This window comes from Sabethes cyaneus, chromosome 2, assembly GCF_943734655.1.
Source record: "Sabethes cyaneus chromosome 2, idSabCyanKW18_F2, whole genome shotgun sequence".
NCBI lineage: Eukaryota > Metazoa > Arthropoda > Insecta > Diptera > Culicidae > Sabethes > Sabethes cyaneus.
In genome coordinates, this window is record NC_071354.1 from 58,099,067 (window position 1) to 58,114,462 (window position 15,396).

Sequence of the window (15,396 nt, forward strand, 5' to 3'; positions counted from 1 at the left end):
GTGCACTAAATCTAAATTAAAACTATATTGTATTACCTAATTAATACAATTAGTAAACCAAACCTACTGTACCAAGGGCACGTTAATGATGATTTATGCCAAATTCAGTAACAGAATATATTATTCAATAGTAATTTTCAGAGAGAAAATAATGATCTGAAATTTTAGTACCATCAAGCACAGCAAGGCTTTATCTTAACAGTTCCAGTCCGTTCCCAGGTCACGAAGTTTGAAAACACGTATTCGTGTGGCAATATCCGATTGCTCAATTCGTTTGTTTTTTGCTTCCGGACTGCTGCAACTGCCGTTGAATTAGTTTGGGTAACAGAACATGAGTCCATGAGTGCACCGAGTTGGGTATTCAGCACACATAAGACTTGTTTTGATTAATCACCATTTGGGGTGGCACGTCCTACAAGTTGTGGGCTACACAATTAGTTCCTAAGTATGGAACGTACTACGGATTTCGTCCCATGCAACTTAGGGAACTATTTTTTTTATCAAACTGCAACGTGTGAATGCTGTAGACATCCATTCTAAATAGGAGAATGTTTAAATCGTTTTTAAAGAATAAAATATGAATCTTTCATGAATCATGAAAATTCCTTAAACCGTAATATGTCGAGCTTTACGTTTGACTGCGTGCATTGCTGGCATACGCTTTCATCAATTAGGGGTAATAATTAACAAACCACGAGCTGATGGTTTGTCGAAGTATTATTGATCGGTTTTTATTTGTTCGCTTCGTTATGAAATGTCAACAATCACACTGGAACTTTGACTGTAACTCGTCTGCTCAGCACTTGCAGGAAGAGTGTGGCGTTTAATATTTTTGTTTGTACATCCCTATACGCAAAGAAAATAATCGTCGAGTTTGATCGATGTTCATTAGCGTGTTGTCTTGATTGTGTGCGGCCAATGCACTCTCGTTGTTCGATGTTATTGACAGTATAGGTACAACAAAGTTATCTGTAATCACCAATTACTCATAGTTTTAGTTGTCATCAGTACAGGTGAATTCTTAATATAAATATCATATATCATCAACTTTGATTTAATAATAGTAACATTCATGCAAAATGTACCTATTCAACGCTTCAATTCTTTTGGTTTATTAAGTTTTACCACACCGACCAAAAATCGATATCGTTGCCAAATATTTCTCTGTCGGCGAGTGAACCAGTCACCTTCAAAAATCTAATGTTACGCAGCTGTAACGATGATACTGCATGGTGGCAAGCATTTCAACGGCTTCTTGCCGTAGAAGAACATCACTGAATGAATCTGACCCGCATCCACGTTTCAAGTGCACCGAAAAAAGTGAAAGCTCTCTCTTTGCCAAATTGGCATTGGCATCGAAAGTGTATTTTCTGCCGCGGTTGATTGCATCGGGAAATAATAGTAATAGGCGTTGTGGCACCGGGCCACGAATGGGCCCGGTAATAAGTGCCTCTGATGTAGCATGAAAGTGAGAAGAATTTTCTCTCCCCACATGCGTCACTACACTGCGGACTGGCCGGCCGCGCCACGGTCAATCAACCGCCGGGAAAATCTCTTGTTCCCGCAAAAGATGAAAGAAAGAGGAAACGCAGAAACAAAAGCTTTCCGAATCGGTTTCGAAGAGCTACGGATACTCCGAGACGTCATTATCCATTTTGGTTCAATTTATGCAGCCGCAATTATCACCGGAGCGGCATTGTTATTAGTGAGTATGCGTATTTTCATCTGTTATCGCTCTCTCTACTCCGCAGGATAATTTATGCACAGACTGGGTCAAGGTCGTAATTATGCTATTATACACTGGGAGCTGGGACGTAGAACAAAGGAACGTGTGTTGTAATTTGAGTTTTTGCGAATTTGTTTTTCGATTTCATTTAATGGAATAATGATTGTTGCTTAATTTAATTTGTTGAAAATTTTGCTGTTATATTGGATCTGAATTGTATCAACGAAATGTAACTGTGATTTTCTGTGATTTAATAAAAAAATAGTTTTTATATTTTGAATGTAAGAAATGAACAAGTTTTCCTTAAACTAACGACTTTGGTGTGTTGTCTAACCTTCTTGGATATCATCCTCTCTTCTCGAACTGCTTACTCAGACCACGAAGATCGCAGTGTGAGAAAGGGTGGGAAGCTGTTGTTTTTGTTGCCTGGTTAAGTTTATTTATACACGCGAGCGCCACTTCAGAAGCAAAATAGGTACCTACCTATTACACTAGCGTTGACCTTGGCTTTTCAGACACGCAATTAAAATATTATCTCTCCAAAAGATGGGGAACGACAATGATGGGAACTGTTCGCATTTCGCAGCTTTGATCTTCATAACTGTGCCTTATACCATCACCTACGCAACAGTATTTTCAATCTTCTGAGACATCTAAATATTAATTTATGCAACGAATTGTTTGTTTTGTTTTGGAAGGTGAAAACCAATGACTTACCTTTTTCATGCACCAATTTTCCAATCCAAAAATCTGGCTCTAAATTTCATTTGCATTCACTGACATTACTGTTTTGGCTTTAAATGAGCGGTGAAAACAATCTCTACTTGGATTTACATAACCAAATTAAGCGTGTTTTGATTAACGTCAGTCAATTATCGAGTTGTTGGGATGGTTTAGTTAGTCGGTTGGGAAACTTTTGGGCCGTTTTGCGGTGATATATTAATTTTGCCTCTTGATTCGTTTGACTTTCTTTGAAGTTACACAACAATAGCTAGTTTTGAAGCATTGATAAACTTGCTTATGGCGAGTGAGACACAGTATATAGATGATACTTGAATCTTAACAAAGTTAGTTTCTATAGGCATAGTTTTGGAAATTCGGCCTTACTGCATCTTTTATTATTATGGTGATTCTCCGATTAGTTAAGTTCCCGAAATTGCTAAGTTTTACCTTTGTTATACTATAACAAAAGTTTCGAAATTGGTCGAAACACATGAAATTGATCCGATGCGCGCGTGTGTGTGTGTGTGTGTGTGTGTGTGTGTGTGTGTGTGTGTGTGTGTGTGTGTGTGTGTGTGTGTGTGTGTGTGTGTGTGTGTGTGTGTGTGTGTGTGTGTGTGTGTGTGTGTGTGTGTGTGTGTGTGTGTGTGTGTGTGTGTGTGTGTGTGTGTGTGTGTGTGTGTGTGTGTGTGTGACACCTAACTTTAGTCGACTGTTTCTCGGAAATAGCTGAACCGATTCGATCGCCGTTAAGCTTGTTTGAAAGGTGTTACTGCCTCATAGATCACTATTGAATTGTTTCGCGTTCCGACGTTTCGTTTAAAAGTTATAAGCAAAAATGTAAAAACCACGTGACACGATTTCTCCGGAACGACCCAGCCGATTTCAACAATTTTAGTATCAAATGAAAGGTCTTGCTACTGCAAACTTTTTGAGTTTTGTTGAAAATCAACAAGCTGTTTAAAAGTTGTGCTTGGAAATATGTTTTTACCAAGTGCCAATTAGTCGAACGTTTCTCCGAGATGGCCGAACCGATTTATGCGCTATTAGTCTTGTTTGAATGATATTATAGCCACATAGGTCACTATTGATTTTAGTTAGAATGTTAAATCACCGCAATATTATGATTTGAGATTCACCGAAAAGAATCAAGCAATCCCAAATCATTCTTGATTTGTTTTTAGATTGGGCGTTTAATTTGGAAATATGAGTAATCGTATGTGACACAATAAAATTTACAATAATGTATTACGATTTTAATCAGATGAATCAGACTGGACAAACAAACTGACAAAGGACAAACTGACGCGACTGATCAGAGCTACATTGGATCGAGTGATGTGTTTCGTACGCATCTCTGGGACACTCTCGAATCCCTTCGAGACGCGACGAGGCACAGTGGTCCGAAAATCGAAATAGTTGGCAGAAACCCCATTTTGCAAGTATTTTTAATTGATCAAATAACTCAAAGGTGTTCTTCTACATACCCATATGAGCTTAAATCCTCGTTTTGGTTGTTCGTTTCTTAGTTTTCTAAAAGCTATAGCCTTCTGAACTTGTTGAATATCATTTAAGCCGGTGAAATCTTTTGAAAAACACGTATGGTTGTTTCTTATAGGTATGTAGCAAACGTTGCATAAATATCATAAACAATGACATATTTAGTTGAAAGACATCTATTTCAATATTATTGAGAAGGTTAGATTAATTTAAAATATTATTGGTTCACCGTGTCTGGCTTGATTATGACAAAAATAAGGACGAATATCTAAACTCTTTCGAATTGACAGTCGTAACTTATGAAACCCGTCGAGTTCCGCGGCCATATTACTTTCAGTGTGCAGGTATACTTGTAAGGAACCGATTAAACCTAAATTTGGCTGCAACTTTCTGCAACTAAAAAAGGAAAGACAAACCTTAGAGAGGATGTACGAGTTCATGTAAGAAAATTTGATTTTAACGAATAATCCTTGCAATGGTTTCAATATATGATAGTAGGCATTGATTATTCTGCATTGATTATTCCAGGATAACGTGGAAATGAAAGGGACAAGCATTAATATAGTTTAATAAACGGATTTTGGAGTATACTTCAAAGAAAGCTTCGTAGCGCAAAACAACAATTTAGTTTGTTTCGAGAATATCGAAACAGAATGACGCGCTTCTAAGGCACATCTGATGCAAAGGCTCATTTCAACAGGATTTACAGGAGACATAGCACTCCCATTACATCTTATTATTAGGCTTGCATTTTAGATTGAAGACCTCTTTACGATAAGGATATACAAGGTCTAAAACTAATGTTTAATTCTAAAAGTAATCAAAAGTATTCAAAATGTGACACAACATCGAAACAAATCATGGATCTGTAATCATCGTTCGCTGTTTGTTACATTACATTAATGTATCTAAATTCGTTGCTATTATCAATATATCAAATACAATAAATAAAATATGAAAAAAAATAATTTCACACTTTTGAGTGGAAGAAAATACAAGTCTAATATTAATTAATCAAGGGCATAGTAGAGGCCACAAACAAAGCAATTACAAGAAAGTTTTTCTGGTTAATTTTTATCTGTTGTTTTATTAGTCAGACCTATACGTATTTCGCCTTCATCAGTGTCTGTTTTGAATTTGAACTTTATTTGTATTTCTTTATTTGAAAACTTATTTAATAATAAATAGCTTGTCTATAAAACCAATTAGAGTGCTGAATCAAATGTACTGAAAAAATCGAATGAGGCGCAGAAATGTGAAAAAATCTTTCAATAAAAAAAGTACTTAAGCAATTATTGGATAACAATCCAATTAAATGAAAATGTAATGGTATCCAACCTTCCAGTGCCTTACAAGGCTGATAACTGAGAGTTATCAAATCAACTCAACCATTACTGAAAAGCTTAACCAATAAATAATATTATATTACCATAACGTGTATTAAAGAGTTAATCTATAATTTAAGGGTTAAGCACTAGTTGAATGATATCACATAGATCTCCTGAGTATATCAACCAACTTTGCAGAAGTCACCTACCCTCTAGGAGATTGTTTTGACATTTATGCCAGCTTTTTGGACTTTCGGACCACTGTGCGAGGGTTGAGACAAGGTGACGGTCTATCCTGCATGCTGTTCAACATCGCTCTTGAGGAGGTGATCCGACGAGCGGGCATCGAAACGAGAGGCACGATTTTTACCAAGAGTAGCCAACTTCTAGGCTTTGCAGATGACTTCGATATCATTGCCAGGAACTTTGCGACGGCGGAGGCAATCTAGGCCAGACTGAAAGCGGAGTCTAGGAGAATTGGGCTAAAAATAAATGCATCGAAGACCAAATACATGAAAGGAAGAGGCACAAAGGAAACAAACGCGCACCTTCCACGGACGGTAACCGTTGACGGCGACGAACTAGAAGTAGTAGAGGAGTTCGTGTATTTGGGATCGCTGGTGACCGCGGACTACAACACTAGTAAGGAGATCCTGCGGCGGATCCAAGCGGGAAATCGGGCCTACTTTGCCCTTCGTAAAACGCTGCGATCAGGAAGCATAAGCCGCCGCACGAAGCTAACAATGTACAAAACCATTATTAGACCGGTAGTTCTTTATGGACTTGAAGCCGTGACGCTGCTTACGGAGGACATACGCGCCCTTGCCGTGTTTGAGCGGAAAGTGCTGCGGACGATGTTTGGCGGAGTACAAACTGAAAACGGAGAGTGGCGGAGGCGTCTGAATCACGAGCTACAGGCACTGCTTGGGGAGACTCCCATTGTACATCTAGCGAAAGTTAGCAGGCTACGCTGGGCCGGACACGTCGTAAGGATATTAATCAAAGAGCATGCAGAGCTGGGCCAAATCTCAAAAACACGAGCGTAAAAAATCATGATTTATGAAGGGGTGTGTCTTTCGAGAAGTTTATTAAGTGCATCTTTTTACATTATTTTTTATTTATTTATTTATTTCGTCAACTGATGTTGACTAGTATAATATTTACAAATTTCTCATATGAAAGTCTTATAATTAAATGAAGATTAAACATTCTTTTGTATCGTTCGCTACGCGTTACGATTACTTGTTGCCTGAAAGTAATGTTTAAGTCTATGCCGAGACATTGTAAGGTCAATGGTTTCGCAGTACAATCAAATGAGGCCATCATACGATTTAATGGACCGAATTTTACATAATTTGTTTGATAATGGCTTATGGCAAATAAATTTCGATTACGAAGTTGCCGAGTAGGCGAATAAAAGTTCAGTTTTGATGAAAGTGGTGCTGAGTCAATATGCTGCCAAACGATATCGTTTGCAAATAAGACCTTTGCATATTTACGACGCTCTCTTAATGATTGTAAATTTATAAGCATGCAGCGTGCTTCGTATGATGGAAGAGCAAATGTTGTCCAACCTAATTTACGAAGGGCATATAAGAGAAGTTGTTTTTGTACTGATTCTATTCTCTCTTCGTGCGTGATGGAAAAAGGTGACCATACAATGTTGCAGTATTCCAGTATTGACTTCACATAGGCAATGTATAATGTTATGATTGTGTATGGATTCAAAAAATTGTAGCTAAAACGTTTAATGAAACCTAGCATTTTATTTGCCTTGTGTATTCTTGCGTTATAATGGTCGATAAAAGTTAGCTTGGAGTCTAAGATAATTCCTAAATCCCTAACTTTTTCACATTTTTCTACTGTTTGATTTCCTAATCTGACTGAGACTTCTGGTGTAGTTCTTTTTCTGGTAAATGATATTAGATTGCAATTTTTTACATTTAGTTCTAATAGGCTTTTTTACACCATATGTAGAATATGTGTATTTCAATCTGGAATACATTGATGTCTTCTTCATTGCTTATTTTCAAAAAGAGCTTCATGTCTTCGGCATATATTAGCACTTTTAGTTTCTTGAGAATGAAAGAAATGTCGTTTACATACAAAATAAAAAGAAGACTTCCCAAATGAGAGCCTTGAGGGACCCCAGAAGTGACTTGAATTGGATTCGAGTTCTTTCCGTTAAATTTAATTATTTGTTGGCGATTAGATAAATACGATTCAAGCCATTTCAGGAGCTCAGGTTGAAATCCAATTTTTTGCAATTTGAAAAGCAGTATTGGTATGTCAATGCGATCAAATGCTTTGCTAAAGTCCGCATAAAGTGCTTCTAGGGTGACCGAGAATCCAACTATTAGGGTGACCCAAATTTTTGTTTTTAAGTGCATCCAAAACTTAAAGTGCCTTTGAGCAAACTAGTGTTTTTAGTCTTTGACCTTGAAATGCGGTCAGGCATTAATATTAATATTAATTTTTTTTTGAAACATTGGTTCTACAATTGATGGACGGACGATAGGGGAAAGTAATGAAAATTTTGTGAATGGAGGGGTAAGAGTGGAAAGGAAGGGGGGGGGGGGGTAATTGGTAGCTATGCTTAACAAGTTGTCGTTGTGACTCCTACCTTTTGTCCGAGGCTGGAAGGTGCATGGGTCGAACCAAGCTATAATCTGAGATTATAACCGGATTTGAACCCACAACACCGTGTTAGCCGCAATTCTCAGCGCGGGTTTTCGGAGAAAGCCTCCGTTTCTATGAAATTGACCAAACTCGTGTTTTAGTCTTTGACCTTGAAATGTGATCAGGCATTAATATTAATATATTTTTTAAACGATGGTTCTACAATTGATGGAGGGACGGTAGGGAAAAGTAATGAAAATTTTGGGAATGGATGGGTAAGAGTGGAAAGGAGGGGGTAGAGGGTAATTGGTAGCTACGCTTAACAAGTTGTCGTTATGACTCCTACTATATAAAGTGACTATAAGGTGTCATAACAAAAGTTGTAAAACATAGTAAAATAAGCAACTTTGCTGACTATAGAAACTGTCTATCTCTTAATAGTTGCGAAATATATTGATTTGTTTAAAAAAGCACTTAAGGACTCTACTCTGTAAAGTCGTCAAATAATGCAGTGGCTAAAGATATGGGTCTGATCAGCTGGCCGAATACATGGGCCTGAAACTCTCGACTTTGCTGACCCCAAAAATAAGGCCGCCAGTGCATAGAATTCGCATATTCAATTTACACAATACACCTGAATTGGTGCAATATACTGCTCATTCCTAACATACTGCTAACACTGATGAAATGAACTCAGCATTGCCAACCTAAAAACGACGATTCGAGCGAATCACTTGCATTCGTGTTCGTGTTGTTTTCTACATTAATTCATTCTCGATTATAGCGAATGAAATCAAATGTGAATCATTCATTCATTTTGAACTGCCGACAACGGCAAATGAAATTACACTAAACGTAAACATTGCTCCGAAGTTCTAATTAATTTCCATCAGCTAGGTTTTGGCAGATTCTAAAAAGCAGGCATTAAAAAAACTAAATTCGCAGTCATTCAGCATTGAAATTCATGAATGAATTGTATTGCAGGGTAGGAAACTGAGAAAGATAAACACAGCTCAGTAGTCATGCTCCTGGGCTGACAGATAAAAGAATACTACCAGGGGTAAAACTGTATGCGCCGAATGAGTTTTATATTCGCCTTTATGCAGGGCTGACAATTTTTTCAAGCACTGATTGCCGTACGTAGTATCGTCTTCCAGCGTAAACTCATACACAAGTACACCTGGAGATCCTTAAGTCAGACAGAAACACAATTTGACCACGTTTTGATTGACTGCTGGAATTTTCAGCAATCATTAAGGTCAATAGGTTGAAACTGCGCTACCGGAAGAGGACGAACTGAACGAAGTCCCTCTCGAAGATTGTTGGAACACTATCAAAACAGTCATCAACACCGTGGCAGAGAATATCATCGAGAAAGTCGTACGAAATGAGCGGAACGAGTGGTGTGACGACGAATGTTGGAGCGTGATGGATTAACGGAGTATGGAGACGGAGAACGAACCATGAACTTGTACAGCTCTATGGCGAACCCAGCATTAAAAAGATGATTAAAGCTGAACACGATGGGCAGGGAATGTTGCAAGAATACCGATGAACTGCTCTGCAAAGGTGGTGTTTGCTTAAAATCCGGTAGGAAAAGGACGACCAGGGACGCAGCGAGCAAGATGGTTAGACTAGGTGGGGCGAGATCTGGCGGAGTGTGTACGGTTTCCAAAGTGTTGGAGAGCAGCAGCACACAACCGAGTAAGTTGGAGAAACTTTGTTTATCAGGCTTTGTCTTAGGACGGCAAGCCAACTAAGTAAATAAGTGATACATGAGAAGATTCTCACCCTGTGTGAGCGACAACCATGCACTGTGCCACTCGGAAAGTGATCGGAATGTGGAAAGACAGACACACGTAGAAGAAATCGTCTAGAAGAAAAAACGCGTAATTACCAGGAAACGTGAAAGTTCAACCAGAAACTGAACACATCCCGGAAAAGCTCTGTGTCATGCGCCGAAATTTGTCGGGATAAGAAGCGCAGTATCTTAACGGACGATTATGAGGTAACCGAAAGGTGAAAGCAGTACTTCGACGAACACTTAAATGACACCGAGACAGAGAACTATGGCGGCGGGAAAGCAATTTCGATATTAATAAACTGGGACCAATGGGTAATTGCGAACAAATTTGTGGTATTTTATTAATCAAACAGATGGATGGATCAAATCTCTACGCTGCGGCTGATCTTCCAAAAAAGTGGTATTTCCACGCACCATTCATTTACTTCAAAGTTGCATATGATACAATCGACCGCAACGAGCTATGCATAATCGTGGATGAGAACGACCCTCCCGTAAAACCGATCAGATTGATTAGGGTGGCAATTTATGGTATGTAGTGTTGTGTGCTAATCTCGGATAGATTGCAGAGTTCATTCGAATCCTATAGGGGACTTCGTCAAGATTATGGCATCTCATGTCTGTTGTTCAACATAGCGCTGCAGCCACAGCCGACGCTTCCCTTAAGCAAAACAAGCAAATCGGAGGGGATGGTTTTGAGATAATTGATATACAGTGGGATTTCGATTTTGGCAACAAATGCGTGTCGCCTATGTTGCCAAAATCGAAACCGTGCCAAAATCGAGACCCTTTTTCGATATGAAAATATTTAATGTAAATACTTTAGAAATTGACAAAATATCATTAATCAACGATTGCAACCATTTTATGTTTAAAAAGTCCGCCAAAAGCTATCCGTCCGGTGCAAATAAGTTATTGACACCCTGCGGTAAGACGTAGTCCTACGCCAATGAAAATATTATTGTTTGAAACCGCATAACTTTTTTTCATGAACATACTGAGCGCATCATTTTTTCGTCATTTAAAGTATGTATGTAGAAACTGATTGATATTTAAGCATATTTTTGGAAGAAAAATATCTTGTGTTGCCAAAAACGAATACTTTTGTTGCCAAAATCGAGGTATGCCAAAATCGAACCATGCCAAAATCGAACCATGCCAAATTCGAAATCCAACTGTATTGTTATGTTTATCGTGGTTTTGAGATGTTTTTTTCTTTCAGTGTATTTTTTCTGGAAGTACTCTTAGTTTCCTACAACTTTTCCTTTGACGTCATTTTGATCAAATAAATAGTTTTCAAGATATGATGTTATGAAAAATTGTAATCTCATTTCTAAATACGCCCTTTTGAAAAGTTACTCTTGACGAAAAAAATCAAGTTTAGTCAACTCAATGAGTTCTTGCGTGGTATTTAACACAACATTTCGGCTCAATCAAAAAGAGTCGAGTCAAAACTGGCCTTTTATCAGTGTTTTGAGCTGGATTTGCAGCCAGTGTATATCATTTAACTAAAATGACAATTTAAAATTTGGGTTGGCTTTTGGCACGGGGTTGCCTTTAAAAATATTTATTGTCAATTCGCAGACTGTAAACCGAAAATAATACTTTTGATCGCAATCCGTGACCAAAAGCCAACCCAAATTTGGAACAAAAACAAGCGGTCGTTTTTCATTTTCATCAATATTTTTGAATTCAAATACTAACACTTACGAGCAGTCGAGGTTCCATGACCGCAACCCATTCGTCAAAACAAAGCCCCAGCTGGTGTGCAAATTAAACCGGTATAATATCCCAATTCGCCAAAAAACTTCGTTTTACTTTATGTTCTATACTTTCACCGGAGTGGAGATTTGAAACTGGTTTCGTCGAATGTCACCATAGAAGCGAGAAAAACCAAACAAACGAAAATAGGTCACAACCCGACAACGAAGTCTGGTCCGCTCCGTATGTTTGTGGGCCCGTTCGTACTACAGTGTGGGTTTGCTTGCTGTTGTCTGCGTGCAAGGGTAATTTATTCTGGACGAGTTTTCTCGTGGTCCACGGTGAGCCCGCATTTGACGGTGCGGGACCCATTCGCCGCCGCTAGGTAGGTAATATATAAAACAATAAAAAAAAACCTAACCTGGAAATGATAGCGAGAGACACTAATAAATCTCCGCGACAGTCGCTGTGCCCTGCGAGGAATGGCAATCTGGCCGAAGTTACCGTTACCGGCCGGCGTGATTCGTTGCAAATAGACTAGCAGAATCTGGTCGCGTACATTGTTGGTTACAAAAATTCGTAATTTACTCAAAATATTGTTACCCGGAAACTGTAGGTTTATAAATCGATATTATTATTCTCTGAAGATGACAAAAAACTTCAAACTTCAAATGCTAATTTTCGCTGGTTGTCCAGAAACCTTGAGCAGGAAGTTTACATTTACAGTTGCTAGATTTGTCATCGTCAATATAAACTGGGAATTGATAGTCCTTAAATCAAATTCGAAGGCGTGGCACGACGAATGGAGAATTGCACGTAGATAGGACAATCCTTTACGTATTGTCAGTTGTTCAGTTGAGATTAGTATGCAATTAGCATCAACCGAAGAAATATGTTACAAACATGGGCTGAATAAGAAATGTCGAATCGAAAATTCATTCATGTAACGACTGAATCCACTGAACCCAGGAAACTTAACAAACACTGAGTAATCGTTAATATATAAAACAAATTTATTATCGAGAATGTTTGGTAATGTGACACTTGATATAACTTATCTCCGAGTGTAAACTTTCTTCCGAAGCTGGGAATCATAATTATTTATTTACTGCGTCGATCATTCGCGGCCACCCACAGCAAACGAAAACCACTCCAATAGCTAATAAATAGCCAGTTAACGTTCAAGTGCTGACATATGCTTCGTTAGCACTCGACATCTGATTAAGTAGAACTTGATTCTTTTCTTTGCCCTGCGATATGATAAATAGGGCTGGCCGTGCGTCGTTGTTGTATGTAAGTATGCCGTGCTTTCCCGGTCGGGTCGTGATTTGAGCTTCGATGGAAACAGTCGGTCGAGTCAAGAGGGCAATCAACGTATGAAATCACTTGATGACATTTCTGTAAGTGGTGTGGCCTGTTTTTTATTTCTTGTTGTGCGGAAACCAAGCGTCCAGTCACGACTTTGTTCGCACAGTCAGTCGTGGCAAATCGAGATCTCGGTGGACTGGTGAAAGGCGAGATTTCTAGGTTTTGAATTTCATAGAACAAGTAAGCTGTACTGAGGTTAGATAACGAGTAATTTAAATTCTTATTCGAAGAGTGTTCACGAAAGCACCCTTCTTGAATACATGAATAACCAAAAGTTTGATTTGCCTAACGGATGCTGGTAGAGCCGAACAAAGACCGGCGCATATTTATTTTGTGGTCAAGTCACAGACTAAAGTCCAATCTATTGTCGTTTTGCTTCCTCATGTGATATGCACATACACGGAGCAGCAATCTGTGTCGGCCCTCACGTCGACGGAGACAGCAAAAGCAAGACGGCCGTTAGAGAATAATGAAGATTGATTCCACATGCATCTCTAGAAACTGAGTGCAGCAGCGCTGAAATCATTTCAAGTTGTTTTTATTGTTCAGATCCTCTACAACTCAACGCAACGTCGCCGATGACAATTTTTATTGCCCGCATCTCGGGTTCTAGCAACCCGTTAGTGTTTCAGTTCCGTGTACATTGCTATGCTGTTTTATTTTCTCGCAACCTCGGCGAATAGAATCATCTTACCAAATGATTCACTTCCATTGCTAACACCTTTCTCTACTCTTTCCGAATACTGTTTCCAGATGTCAGCCGGTTTGATGTCGTGCGTTCGCGAGAATTCGCCCCCCTTGGAAGGACCTCCCGTCGCTGTCGGAACTAATGGCCCTGGCAGCGGTCAAATCATCGGCGGCAGCCAGCACATCACCTGCAGCAGCAATCAGCTACTCGATCCGAATGATATTCCGATCACGATCACCACACCAGAGCATCTGCACCAAGGTAGGTGTAAAATAGAGAGAGAGGGACAGTTTTGCTGTGAATTTAATTGATTCGTTTATTACAATCTCTTGGACTGAAATGGGTTTCCCCGAAAGCACTAGGAAACCGGCAACTTTGGAACAGTAATAATCTGCGAAGGAGATTTCGAGTGGTTTTTGGTATAATGAAGCACGAGTGACGATGACATGCTGAATCTATTTTTTGTAAAGCAGCCCACTCAATTTTATGCAATTTTGAAACATTGAAAATTGTGTTACCTACTAATGCAATAACCAGATGTTTTGAATTGTATATAATTTTGGAATTCGTATAATTTTTCATCAGTATCATAGATTGGAGGCAAGTATGAACGATATTTGCTTTTGCTCATTTAGTCATTGTGCATTGGGACGTGTCTCATGGCAAAATTGCGCCACATTATTTTGTTTTTGACATTTCTAGCAGGATAACTCTAAATGTTTATACATAACTAGCTGAACCCGATGCGAGCGTTACTACGTTTGCAACTAAATGAATGAAAATTTAATAGAGCTAATGCGGACGTTTTTTGGAATGAGTTAGAGAAATTGTTAAAATATATTCGTTTGCTAATGTGTGACTTCAATTATTCTAAGGAGGAAGGGAACCACCATGGAAACATATCTTGCCTTCAAAAACCTACATATGCCAAGTTTGGTTCCATTTGCTTGATTAGTTCTCGAGTTATGCAGAAATTTGAACGGGAGGCCCCACCCCCTTCCTGCTGGGAGAGGGGTCTCGAACCATCATAAAACCTACAAGGTATACAACCCTAAGGGTTGTGCGAAAGGGTGACGTAGGACTATATCAGATCATCAGCTCAAAGACTAATGTAAACTGCATTTCTGGCATATGTATGTTTATAAGAATCTGTGAGTGCCATTGTTAAAGTGAATGTTTGAAAGAGAAGAGCGAAATATTCAGATTCAATTCTTCATTGAATGCAATGGTGGCTTTGAAAATACGTGGACGGGGGTTCATAAGTACAACGCCTGCAACCTTTGAGACTTAGAAATTTCTTTTAAAAATCACTTGTGTGCATCATATAGGTTGAAATGGTAATGAATTTTCCTCCTACCACAGGGGTGAGGGGTCTCAAAGCATAAAATAACCCAGCTAGCATTTTTATATGTATAAAAAAGTTAAAAATCAGCATTACGTACATATATACATGCTAATAAATCGTATTTGATGCGGCAAAACTGGCATATTCGGATTATTCTGGAGGCGATATACGTGATGAGGAACAAATATACGCGTTTCAGCTATATAAGTAACGCTATATAAGTAATCTATATATCGTATATAGATAATATCCGATTAAGCCCGGCTCGCTCGATGCTGCTATACGATTTTGTGCTGAATATCGTATGTATGTCAGTTACTGTCATTATTTACGACAGAAAATCAACCCGGGGCGCACTTTATTAAGCATTACTTACGATTCCGAGTTTATTAAGAGATATTTACGATAATTTTTGTACTTTGATATACGAGTTGGTGCTCGCTGCGAAATAAATTCAAAATGAATTCATGCCTCCAAAAAACCCACACGCCAGATTTGGTGCCATTTGCTTGATTAGTTCTCGAGTTATGAAGCAATTTGTATTTCATGTGTATGGGATTCCCCTTCTTAAAGAAAGCAAAGGTTCTAATCCACCAT

At 38.7% G+C, this 15,396-nt stretch overlaps 1 protein-coding gene across 4 annotated transcripts in view; it reads left to right on the forward strand.

The window, feature by feature from the left end:
- LOC128738376 (probable serine/threonine-protein kinase DDB_G0282963) overlaps nt 1-15,396 on the forward strand; it is a 211,467-nt gene that overhangs the window by 131,633 nt on the left and 64,438 nt on the right. For all 4 annotated transcript variants that reach the window (XM_053833442.1, XM_053833443.1, XM_053833444.1 and 1 more), the window contains one exon: nt 13,520-13,715. In XM_053833442.1, the coding sequence (XP_053689417.1) occupies nt 13,520-13,715 (196 nt within the window). The remainder of the gene's footprint in view (nt 1-13,519; nt 13,716-15,396) is intronic.